Raw genomic sequence first — 12,073 nt, forward strand, 5'->3', positions numbered from 1 at the left:
GCTGACGGCTCAGGCTTATTACTGACTAGCTCTTACATTTAAATTAACCCATTTCTACTAAGCTATGCATTCCCATGTGGTCTGCGGCTTACCGGTCCTTTGGCATCCTGATCCTTGGTGAATGGCTTGTTTCTGCCCCAACTCCGCCTTTCTTCATATCTGTCCTCAGTTTGATTGTACTGCCTAACCTTATCTTGCTTCACCATTGGCCAAACAGCTTTATTTTCAACTAATGAGAGCAATACATATTCACAGCATACAGAAGGACATCCCACAACAGAGTACATTTCAGGTTGTCCTTAAAAATTTGCTTTTGCTGAGAGTAGTGACTCTTAGAAGCACTGGGGAGACTGAGGCAGGAGGAGTGGAAGTTCCAAGGCCAGCTGTGTTAAAGCTAGCTATGGCTACATGTATCTGAGAGGTTGAGAGCACTGACTACTCTTACTCTTCATTTCCCAGTACCTACGTGGGATCTGACTCATTTTTTTAGCCTGCGTGGGCACCAGGCATGCATATACATACATGCAGGCAAAGTATACACATAAATATTAAAAGAAAACTAGGGCTGGAGAGATGGCTCAGAGGTTAAGAGCACTGGCTGTTCTCCCAGAGGTCCTGAGTTCAATTCCCAGCAACCACATGGTGGCTCACAACCATCTGTAATGAGATCTGGTGTCCTTTTCTGGCCTGAAGGGATACATGCAAGCAGAACAATGTATACATAATAAATAAATAAATCTTTAAAAAAAGAAAAGAAAACTAATAAAAAGTTACTTTGCCTTATGTTTACTAAGTTATGATTATAAAATATGAAAGCAAGGTCTGACAATTACTCATCCAGCCATTATCAGCACCTGCTAATCTCTAGATGAAAGTTTTGTTTTCTAATCTGCTTTACCAGTTATACTTTATGAATAATTTTTGTGGAGTGCATAGCATTCTGTTGTCTCTATCTGATAATTCATATAATAAGATCCTTATTGTTGAATACTATAATACATGTTTTTCAGTACTATAATTGAAGGATATTTTTAATTGTAGTATGGATTTCTAGATGTGAAACCAGTTGAAAGTTGCTTTGGTTTGTTTTTTAAATTGCTATTTGACTGATCAAATTATATATATCTATTATATCAGGCATTGGACAAACTTCTCATTTGTCATGTCTGGCTAGTGCTTCTGTTTGCCTTCCAGAGAACTTATGGGCTGACAATTGTCATCTTTATTACCTTTTTCTCTGCAGAGTGGTTTGTGAGGGAATGTACAATGTAAGAAATAGTGTTTTTACGGGGGCTGGAGAGATGGCTCAGTGGTTAAGAGCACTGGCTGCTATTCCAGAGGTCCTGAGTTCAATCCCCAGCAACCACATGGTGGCTCATAACCATCAATAATGAGATCTGGTCCCCTCTTCTGCCATGCAGGTGTACACACAAGCAGAACACTGTATGCATAATAAATAAATAAATCTTTAAAAAAAAAAAAAGAAAAAGTGTTTTTACTTTTGCGATGGCAGTTTAACTCTGCTCTTTGTTATTTGTCCATTATTTTTCAATTGGGGTGAGTTTTTCAGAGTTTTAGAAACTGATCAAAAAGTTGTTTTGAAAATGGTTTTAACTCAAGTCCGCTGGGTTTTTTTTTTCCCTCTTGGCTTAATAACTTTTATAATTTAAAAATTACAGCTCAAGATAACACTGTAGTGAATAGTTCAAGCTATAAGAAGCGAAGTGCCACTTGTGAAGACCCTTTTACACCCGCAAAGATCCTGAGAGAAGGAAGTGTTCTAGACATTCTGAAAACCCCTGGTAAGTGCGGCTGCCCTTGTGATTGTAACAATCTCTATTGCAAACTTATGGGGTCATGAATGTTGTTACAATTTAAGTTTTTAAAAAAATACAAGTAAATGCATAGTAAGGTGTAGCTTAAGTTTTCCTGCCTGGCCCACAGTCAGGACAAATCTCTCTCACCTGCCAGTCCCACAGCTGTCAGACCCAACCAAGTAAACACAGAGATTTATATATTGGTTACAAAGTGTATGGCCGTGGCAGGCTTCTTGCTAACTGTTCTTAAAGCTTAAATTAATCCATTTCTATTAATCTATACCTTGCCACGTGGCTCGTGGCTTACCGGCATCTTCACATGCTGTTTGTCATCGTGGCGGCTGACAGTGTCTCTCTGACTCAGCCTTCCACTTGCCAGCTTTATTCTCCTCCTTGTCCCGCCTACACTTCCTGCCTAGCCAATGGCCAATCAGTGTTTTATTTATTGACCAATCAGCAACACATTTGCCATACAGAACATCCCACAGCAGTAAGGTGACTTGTGAATCTGGTAGATACTGTGCTGTATAAATTCTGTCAAAACTTTCACTTAATTCTTTGTCATTCAAGGACTCCATTAATAGGGAAATCTATCCCTAAGTTGTGAATATAGAAAGAGAAGATGTCACCGTTTTTATTGTTGTCTTTCTCTGATAAAAGCATTGAACTACCATCTCACATTAGTCTTCGGTTTGGTATATGTACAGCTAGGCTGTTTGCCAGTGTAGCATGTTTGGAGGGTAATGCTCAAGACTTGAAAGTTAGTGGGTAGTGCAACGTTAATTTTTTAATTACATTTTTATATGTACTCAGATATAGTATAAAACTTCAGTATATCTTTAAAACCCTAATGATCAAGTCAGGGTACCATAGGTAACTAAATAGGCATACATTTTCAATTTGAAATCACAAGAGAGTGTTCATAGTTTGAATTGTAGTGAATTTGTATTTGGATGTAAAGCTGTTTATAAATAAGGTAACCTAATAGCTCAGAAGGAATGTAGATTTACTCAGTAGACATGTTCAGTGTTTAATTAAGGTTTAAAAAGCAGCCTTGTCCTCTTTAACAAGGTTTAAAGGATTAGGTTGTTTGGGTTCAGTTTCTTCCCTTTACAGATAGTACATGTTGCCTGCACAGGAGGTATGGCTGAACTCCAAAGTACATGGACTAGAACTACCAATTATTGGGCAGGGCCAAAGGTGTAGCTTTTTCTCACATAGACATTTCGAGCTACATTTTGCCTTCATAATCCTGTCCCCTTTTATTTAATTAAACTTTAAACAGAAACAAATTGAGTCTTTGTGACCCTGGCTGGCCTGGAAACTCATCGTGTCACTGTGTTAACTAGGTTGTCTCAAACTCAAAATGATTTGCCTGCTTCTGCCTCCCAAGTGCTAGGCTTAAAGATGTGCCCTACTGCCGGGCGGTGGTGGCGCACGCCTTTAATCCCAGCACTCGGGAGGCAGAGCCAGGTGGATCTCTGTGAGTTCGAGGCCAGCCTGGTCTCCAAAGCGAGTTCCAGGAAAGGCGCAAAGCTACACAGAGAAACCCTGTCTCGAAAAACAAAAAACAAAAAACAAAACAAAACAAAAAAAAAAAAAAAAAAAAAAAGATGTGCCCTACTATGCCCGTCTGGGTAATATCTTGATACCAGTAGAAAAACTTTACCAATCTTCTGAGTTTCTTTTCTGTGGCACTAAAGGCTGGAGGACCAGATCCCTGATGGTGGTGGTGTATGCAATGTGAAAGGTAGCTTGTTTTAAGTAAACATATTTCCTAGGCATGTGTCAGTAGTTCAGTGAATCAACTTAATGACAGATACCCTACTTCCAACCCATAGTTCCATGTGAATATTTTTACTTGTCAAAATACACCTTTAATTTTTACTAAATTAAAGTACTCAGAAATTGTATTGAAGAGAGATTTCATGCATTTGACTTGAGTTTATGTCACTACAATTCCTCTTCACGAGGATAGATTGGGTCTTAATCACTTTGTGTTTCTAGGCTCGTCCAGAGGGTTTGTCACATCTTTGGGATTTTCATCAAACTATGCTCTCTTAAAGTTTACTGTAATTAAAGATGATCCTTGGTCTAGGCTTGGTGGTGTTCACTGTAATTCCAGCACTTAAGAGGCAGGAGGTGATGAGCTTAAGGTTGACCTCAGCTAGATAGTAAGACCCTATCACAAAATAGCCTTACACTCTTCTTGCATATTGGACGAACATCTGTCAGATAGTTACTGTCTATTTGACTCAGCCAGAGTTACTGAAGGTACCCAATACTACAGCAATGGATTAGGACTAAGCAACATTCAAGAGATTATAGATATTGCAGTCATTTGACACAGCTATGTGAATACCTAGGAGGGATGGATGAGGAGGAAGACTAAGTGTAATAATAAGTTCATTGCTACAGGGAAGCAGAGTAAAACGTGGACAGCAGTGGTACTGGACAGTAAGTTCAAATGAAGGCACCAGACTAGAAAGTTGTAGAGGGAGAAAGTGATGTGTATGTAGTGTAAAGATGACCTATTTTTATATTTATAGAATTCATTCATTCATTCATTTATTTTGGAATTTTGAGATGGTTTTGTTGGGTAGTTTGGTGTCTGTTCTGGAACTTGCTCTGCAGCCCAGGCTGGCCTCAAACTCAAAGAGATCCGCCTGATCCTGCCTCCAGAGTGCTGGGATTAAAGGCGTGCACCACCACAACCAGGTGGTGGTGGCGCATGCCAGTAGGATTTGCTGAAGGAGGTGGAGGCAGGGGGATCACAAGTTTGAGACCACCCTGGGCTACACATTTTGGGCTCAGCTGTTAAAGGCTAGGTGCACAACTAAAAATATTTATAGAATTTTAAGTAGGTTTAAATGTCATACCCATATTAAGTATGATTGAGTAAGTAATTTGAAAAAACTTTAGTCCTTCTCAGGTCATATTAACCCGGTAATAATGTAAATGTTTTCCTTCCATAATAATGTTACAGTTAATGCTTTGATGAGAGCCCCACTGCCTCATTTTAAAAGAACATTCTTTTTTTCCCCACTGTAGGCTTTATGTCACCAAAGGTTGATTCTCCTGCTGTTCAGCCCACCACTACAAGTTCGGTGGTTTATACAAGACCAGCAATAAGTACTTTTTCTTCTAGTGGAATTGAGTTTGGAGAAAGTTTAAAAGCAGGATCATCGTGGCAGTGTGACACATGTCTACTCCAGAACAAAGTCACAGACAATAAGTGTATAGCCTGTCAAGCAGCAAAACTATCACCGAAAGAAACTGCTAAACAGACTGGAATTGGGACACCAAGCAAAAGTGACAAACCAGCTTCTACGTCAGGGACAGGTTTTGGAGACACATTTAAACCAGCAGTAGGAACTTGGGATTGTGATACCTGTTTAGTGCAAAATAAGCCTGAAGCAGTAAAATGTGTAGCCTGTGAAACACCCAAACCTGGCACTGGTGTGAAGCGAATCCTTACACTGGCGGTGGCTTCAGAAAGTCCTGTGACTGCTTCCTCTTCTAGCTGCACTGTGACCACTGGTACACTAGGATTTGGAGATAAATTCAAAAGGCCTGTGGGATCTTGGGAGTGTCCAGTATGCTGTGTTTGTAATAAGGCAGAAGACAATAAATGTGTCTCCTGTATGTCTGAGAAACCAGGTATGTTTTACAGCTGTATGGAATAGTTTGCTCATTACTTAATAGAACATTCAACTGTGAAACAGTTAATAACGATCCTGGTGGTGTAAACGGTTTCAGATGAATATTTCTTTTTACACCTTAAATTTTTAAAAACTACCTTGTGGTTTACGGTAGACTACCTGTTCACTCAGAATAGTTTGTGAACTGGTTCATTCTATACTGTACCTGCCTTTTCTGTGTAGTGTTACTGGAAATATTCCTCTTGCGGTAATTGACTGCTTGACAAGTGAAGATGCTGAAAGCTCTCAGAATGGGGCAGTCTTTCTCAGACCTTCATGCCTTGTCTTCTTTTGTCTGTAGAAATGAGGATGGTGAGTGGTCATTTACAGAAGGTTCTTGAAGAGGTAGGCAGTCAACGCTTTATGCTAGTGTCTGTTTTTTACTATTATTGGTGCCATCTGTAGCCATGTGCTGTCTACCAGATTGTGCAGTGATTGTAATTAATTAATTGGTGAAAAACTCTTAACTTGGTTAGAGAAGTAGAATTTGGTTTGAGGTCTTTTTTTAAAACCTTTGTTCAAAGCTAGAAGAATTACTACAAATTCATTTTTAAATTTGTTTTGGAAGTGTGTGGTAGTATGGACAGCAAGTAACATGTTTATCTTAGGAGTTAAGACTACTATTTTTGTTACGTTAGCTGTGGGTGGGTATGTAGGTTACTTCTGTAATGTGAGGCTCTGTTACTAGCCAGATTCCTTGCCTGAGTTCTTGAATCATGTTCCCCTATTTCTAATTTCTTCTGGTGTCAAAAATGAGCTGTCAGAATCCTCATTCCAAAATATTTGACTCTTCCCATCTGGCACCATCTATCTTCCTCACCTTAGAAAAGTCATGTAGGAAAGCAGAACTCTGAGTTGACAGATGGTTAATGAAACTTTGGACCAGGAAGTAAATTATGAAGGAACAACGGAATCCTGTGTTGGTATGAAAACAACACCAGCTTTACTCTGGGCACAATGCCCTGTTATTTTTAGCAGACGGCTGATTTGGTCAAATTTTAATTTTTTCTTAACTAGTTTTTAGATAGGATCTAACTATTTGTAAGCTTTGCTGGTCTGGAATTTCACACACACACACACACACACACACACACACACACACACACACACACACACACACCAAACTTGGCCTGGAATTACAAGTTACCTGACTTTGCCTCCAGCCCTCATTTTATTTTGAGGGGTGGAGGGTAGTTCTTGTGTGTATGTATATTTGTCTCTGTTTCTGAGCACACATGTGCTAGCCCGCAGAAGCCAGAACTGGGTATTGGATTTCCTGGAACTGGAGTTAGAGGTGCTATCTGGGAACTAAATTCTAGTCCTCTGCAAGAGCAGCAAGTACTCATAACTGCTGAGCCATGTTTCTAGGCTCAATTTTTTTTTTAAAGCTGCTTATAGATTTATTTTCTTGGACTGTTTTGCCTGTGTGTGTATGTGTTTTATGTATGTATGCATGCATGTGTACATGTATGTATGAATGTTTATATGTTTGTATGTATTCATGCATTTGTGCTAGGTCAGAGATGAGGGCATCAGATCACCTAGAACTAGAATTAGGAATGGTTGTGAGCAGTGTACTTCAAGGTAGCAGAATTTGGAAGGCCATCTTAGGAAGTTTGTGTGAGTAATATAAGTGGCAAATAATGGTGATAAGAAATCAGATGGTGGAGTTGAATAAGGAAGGGAGGATTTAGAACTGTGTATGGTTAAAGACAGATTAATTTCAAATTGCTGAAGTTGATGTTCAGATATATATGTGTCTTTTGGCTATATCATGAGGGACCACAGATCCTTAGGGCTGGGATACAAATTTAGGAGGTCATAGGAAATAGTTTGAAGTCATGGGAGTAGATGTGAGTTGAGTGAATTGAGGAATAGATCTCCAGACTGAACTCTGTGAACTTGAGGGTCTAGAGGGAATCAAACATTGATCTTGGATTAACCAGGCAGGAAAAACAACTGTGGCAGAATAACCTGAAGAAGGTGACGAGAATAAGACCAAGACCAAGTAAGGGTCCTGTTCCTAAAAAAGATGATGAATACTGAAAAATAGTTTCTTCTGGATGTGACAGGGTTCTTGCACTCATGAATCCTCAGTGATGTGGCTGCTTGCATAAGACCTGCACAAGACCATACATATCAGTCAACATTCCAGCACAAGTGGGAGGTGGATCTACAAGGTCCCACCCCTGTTTGCTAATGTTTCCTTCTGGTATGAGCCCCCCTCGATGGGTTCTCATGTCCAAGTGGTTAGTCTATAATCATGAACATGTGGGTAATACGTAGTATGTTTTACATACATTTGTGTACAATTATAGAAGAGGACATACATTTTTAGGGAGTCACGGGAGGACTTGGAGTGGAGGAGAGGTAGATAGGATGAAAACACATTATACTCATGAAATTCCCCAATAGAAATGAGAAGACTCGAATAGCAGAAGGATCAGACAGATTGATTGTACTTGGGAAGTGCAGGAGACTGGGGCCTTCTAGAGAAGCTTATAAAAGAGCAGGGAAGTGTGGGGTGCAGGTAGAGATGAGGAAATGGTTACACTGGTACTTAAGCCATCAGCAAAGGTGAGAACTTGTCAGGTAGGTAGTGAGTCAATGATGGCCAGCACTTTTGCTGGCAAAAGAGAAGAGAACATATTTTGAAATGCAGAGACTGTTCCTGTAACTATGGGAGGAGAGTGACCAGGTGGACGTTGTTTAGAGATTGGGACCCAAGGATAAATGACTCCTCTGAGCTCTTCCCTGTTTGATTCCTCCTTCCTGTGTCTCTCTTCTCACAGACATGCTGGTTCTACCGAAAGATTTTGCTTTTATTTTTTTCTTAAACCTTTCTGTTGCCTTCCTCTTTTGCACACTGAAGATCTATCACTTTCTGGTTGTGTTGCCATTAGTTTATATTTTCCCCCTTTTAGACCAGGAACATATGCATTTCACCTCATTTTAGTAATCTTTATATACTGTAGCTCGTTACAGTAATAAATACCTACAAAATAGCATCTAGCGAGAATGTGTGAAAGTAACAGACATGGGGCTGAATTATAAAGTAGATTATGTCTGTGGAAAGATAATTTTCAAAGCCAGAGATACATTGAAATTGACAGTGTAGATGGCCATGCATTTTGTGCATTGCCTGAAATTGACATTTTGTATTTTAGAAGTCTAATAGTTGAAGGAATTTGGACATTGTTAAGGACGTGTGGCCCTGGCTGGCCTGAAACTTGTTACATAGGCCAGACTGGCCTTAAACTCATAGAAATCTGCCTGCCTCTGTCTCTTGTGGAGTGTTGAGATTAAAGGCCATGTGCCAGCAAACTCAGCAACAATTTAGTTTTATAAACCCTAATTTTTCATAATTTCTTTTTAAATGTGGTCACTGGGAATCAAACTCAGTTTCTTATTTTTGCAAGATATGCACTTGACTGACTGAATCATCTCCCCAGGTCAGAGTCCCTAATTTGTGAGAATGATAGCCCACCTTTTTTTTTTTTTTTTTTCTCATTCCATGTGTGTCTGTGTGGGCTGGGTACATGTATATGGTATGTGTGTCTGTGGTGGCCTGATGTTAACAGGACTCTTTTTGTCTTATTTTTTGATGCTGAGTCTCAGTAAAACCCAGAGCTTTCTAATGTGGTTCATTTGCTTGCTGACTAGGTTGCTCTGAGGAGCCCTTGTTTTCATCTTCCAAGGCTAGAATTAGAGATAGAGTATGCCCACCCAGCATTTGTTAGGTGAGTTCTCAGGAATCAGAACTGTGGTCCTTTTGTTTATTTGCAAGCACTTGAACCACTAAACCATCATCCCAGCCCCAAATTTTAAACAGAGAATAGTTCAAACTTGAACTAGAGAGAGAGAGAGAGAGAGAGAGAGAGAGAGAGAGAGAGAGAGAGAGAGAGAGAGAATGTGTGTGTGTGGTTTAATAGGAAGGTTTAAGGAAATTAGAAAATGCATAGTCAGTGGTGTCATTAAGATGGTATTATAAGAGTGAGTTCCAGGATGTTCAGGGCTACACAAAGATGGTACAAGAATATAAATTAAAATTTTCATCAGTTTCTCCATTGCTTTTAGGTTCAGTATCTGCCTCAAGTAGCAGCCCTGCATCTGGCTGCCTTGGATTGGATAAGTTCAAAAAACCTGAGGGAAGCTGGGACTGTGAAGTGTGCTTAGTGCAAAATAAAGCAGACTCTGCCAAGTGCATAGCGTGTGAAAGTGCAAAGCCAGGCACAAAGTCAGAGTTCAAAGGTAAGACGTTGGTGAAGACGCCCCAATGCCTAGTTAAAAGTGAAGTGTCGGGGTGGGGGTGTGATGGTATTGTGTTCCCGAAAATATTGTTCACTTTAATAAACTTATCTGGGATGAGAGACAGAATAGCTACTAGACACAAAGGCTAGAAAATGGTGGCACTCACGCCTTTAATCCTAGCATTCCAGAGGCAGAAATCCCTCTGGATCTCTGTGAGTTCAAGGCCACATTGGAAACAGCCAGGAATGTGACACACGCCTTTAATCCCAGGGAGTGAGCCTTTAATCCCAGGGAGTGATGGTAGAAAGGAAAGATATATAAGGCGTGAAGACCAGAAACTAGCAGCATTTGGCTGGTTAAGCTTTCAGGCTTTTGAGCAGCAGTTCAGCTGAGATTCATTCTGGATGAGGACTCAGAGGCTTCCAGTCTGAGGAACTGGTGAGGTGAGGTGGCTGTGGCCTGTTCTGTCTCTCTGATCTTCCAGCATTTACCCCAATAACTGGCCTCAGGTTTGATTTTATTAATAAGACCTGTTAAGATTCCTGCTACAGGGGGGCAGGTTTGTTTTTAAGGTACATGTTCTCTGAGTAATTATGTAAAGTGCAACATGATCCTTGGGATTTTGTGTGTGTGTTTTGTTTTTTACTGTTATCTGTGGATGATGGTAAAATCAAATTAGTTGCACCTCAGCATCAAGATGCTGTCTGTGTATCTTGGTAAGAAACTTTATGTTACTCAGTTTCCAGGTTTGGGTATGAACTTGACTCTTAGATGATTACCACCCTTAGGATTTTACTGTAAGTAATTTAGCCTCTGAGTGTGTGAGTACAAGGGAACTCTTAGCAGGCATGGTGGCACGCATGTCATCCAGCATTTGCATCACCCAAAAGCCCAGCTTTCTCAGTATTTTAATATATAAAAGTAAAGGAAGAGCCTCCCATGGTCACTGATGCTAAATATATGAAGCCTGTGTTTTCAGATTTTGACAGCTCATTTGAGTTCTTCCATGTAGACTTTGAAGTTGTGGAAAGCTTAGGAAAGAGGAAACATTTTAGAAATTTTAGATCTGAAGATCAGGGAATCTCTGAATGAAGTTAGCCTCCAAGAGGGGAATGTGGAGGGATTTCTATAGGCTAGGCTTTATTTTATAATTTACTTCAGTCTTTAGTGGCCTTCAAACATTGTAAATCAAAGGTCAAAGCTTTGATCCATCACACCCACTTCATGTTAGTTTACATGATTAACAGTTTTTTTACGTTAGTCTATAAGATTGGCATGATTGGTAGTTTATCTGAGGATAAAAAGTTCATAGAAAAGCTTAGCTGTCCTTTGCTTTCGTTTGTGGGTGAATAATGTGTGTCTGCCTTGCCACCTTCTTTTTTTTTTTTTTTTTTTTTTTTTTTTTGGTTTTTCGAGACAGGGTTTCTCTGTGTAGCTTTGCGCCTCTCCTGGAACTCACCTGGTAGCCCAGGCTGGCCTGAACTCACAGAGATCCGCCTGGCTCTGCCTCCCCAGTGCTGGGATTAAAGGCATGCGCCACCACCGCCCGGCTGCCTTGCCACCTTCTAATAGGCCTTGTTTTGAATCAGTCAAGTACTTCATACTCCATTTCTTTTTTTTTTTTTTTTTTTTTTTGGTTTTTTTGTTTTTCAAGACAGGGTTTCTCTGTAGTTTTGGAGCCTGTCCTGGACTAGCTCTGTGGTAGCAACAGAAAAGCACCAAAGAAATTAAGACTTTGGTCTTAATCGCTGTAATGATGTTTATCTTTATAAATATTGCTTCATTTCATCTTTTTAATGCTTTTTTTTTTTTTTTCTTCGAGACAGGGTTTCCCTGTGTAGCTTTGCGCTTTCCTGGAACTCACTTGGTAGCCCAGGCTGACCTTGAACTCAGAGATCCGCCTGGCTCTGCCTCCCGAGTGCTGGGATTAAAGGTGTGTGCCACCACTGCCCGGCTCCATACTCTATTTCTTTAGCAACAGAAAAGCACCAAAGAAATAGACTTTGGTCTTAATCACTGTAATGATGTTTATCTTTATAAATATTGCTTCATTTCATCTTTTTAATGTTAAATTTTTTTTTGGTTTTTTGAGACAGGCTTTCTCTGTATAGTTTGGTGCCTGTCCTGGATCTCCGCTCTGTAGACCAGGCTGGCTTTGAACTCACGGAAATCCGCCTGGCTCTGCCTCCCAGAGTGCTGGGATTAAAGGCGTGTGCCACCACCGCCCGGCGTATGCTAAATGGTTTTAAATGCTTCTGTCAACAACACAATATTTAAAAATTGTGATCAAGGGTCACAAAAAAT

General features: G+C 40.1%; 1 protein-coding gene across 2 annotated transcripts in view; it reads left to right on the forward strand.

The window, feature by feature from the left end:
* The window catches only part of Nup153 (nucleoporin 153), a 56,074-nt gene that overhangs the window by 36,709 nt on the left and 7,292 nt on the right, over nucleotides 1–12,073 (forward strand). For both annotated transcript variants that reach the window (XM_052727823.1, XM_052727825.1), the window contains 3 exons: nucleotides 1,680–1,802; nucleotides 4,869–5,477; nucleotides 9,596–9,769. In XM_052727823.1, coding sequence (XP_052583783.1) covers nucleotides 1,680–1,802; nucleotides 4,869–5,477; nucleotides 9,596–9,769 — 906 coding nt within the window. The remainder of the gene's footprint in view (nucleotides 1–1,679; nucleotides 1,803–4,868; nucleotides 5,478–9,595; nucleotides 9,770–12,073) is intronic.

Source organism: Peromyscus californicus, unplaced genomic scaffold (assembly GCF_007827085.1).
Source record: "Peromyscus californicus insignis strain IS unplaced genomic scaffold, ASM782708v3 Scaffold_8__1_contigs__length_139910024, whole genome shotgun sequence".
Lineage (NCBI taxonomy): Eukaryota > Metazoa > Chordata > Mammalia > Rodentia > Cricetidae > Peromyscus > Peromyscus californicus.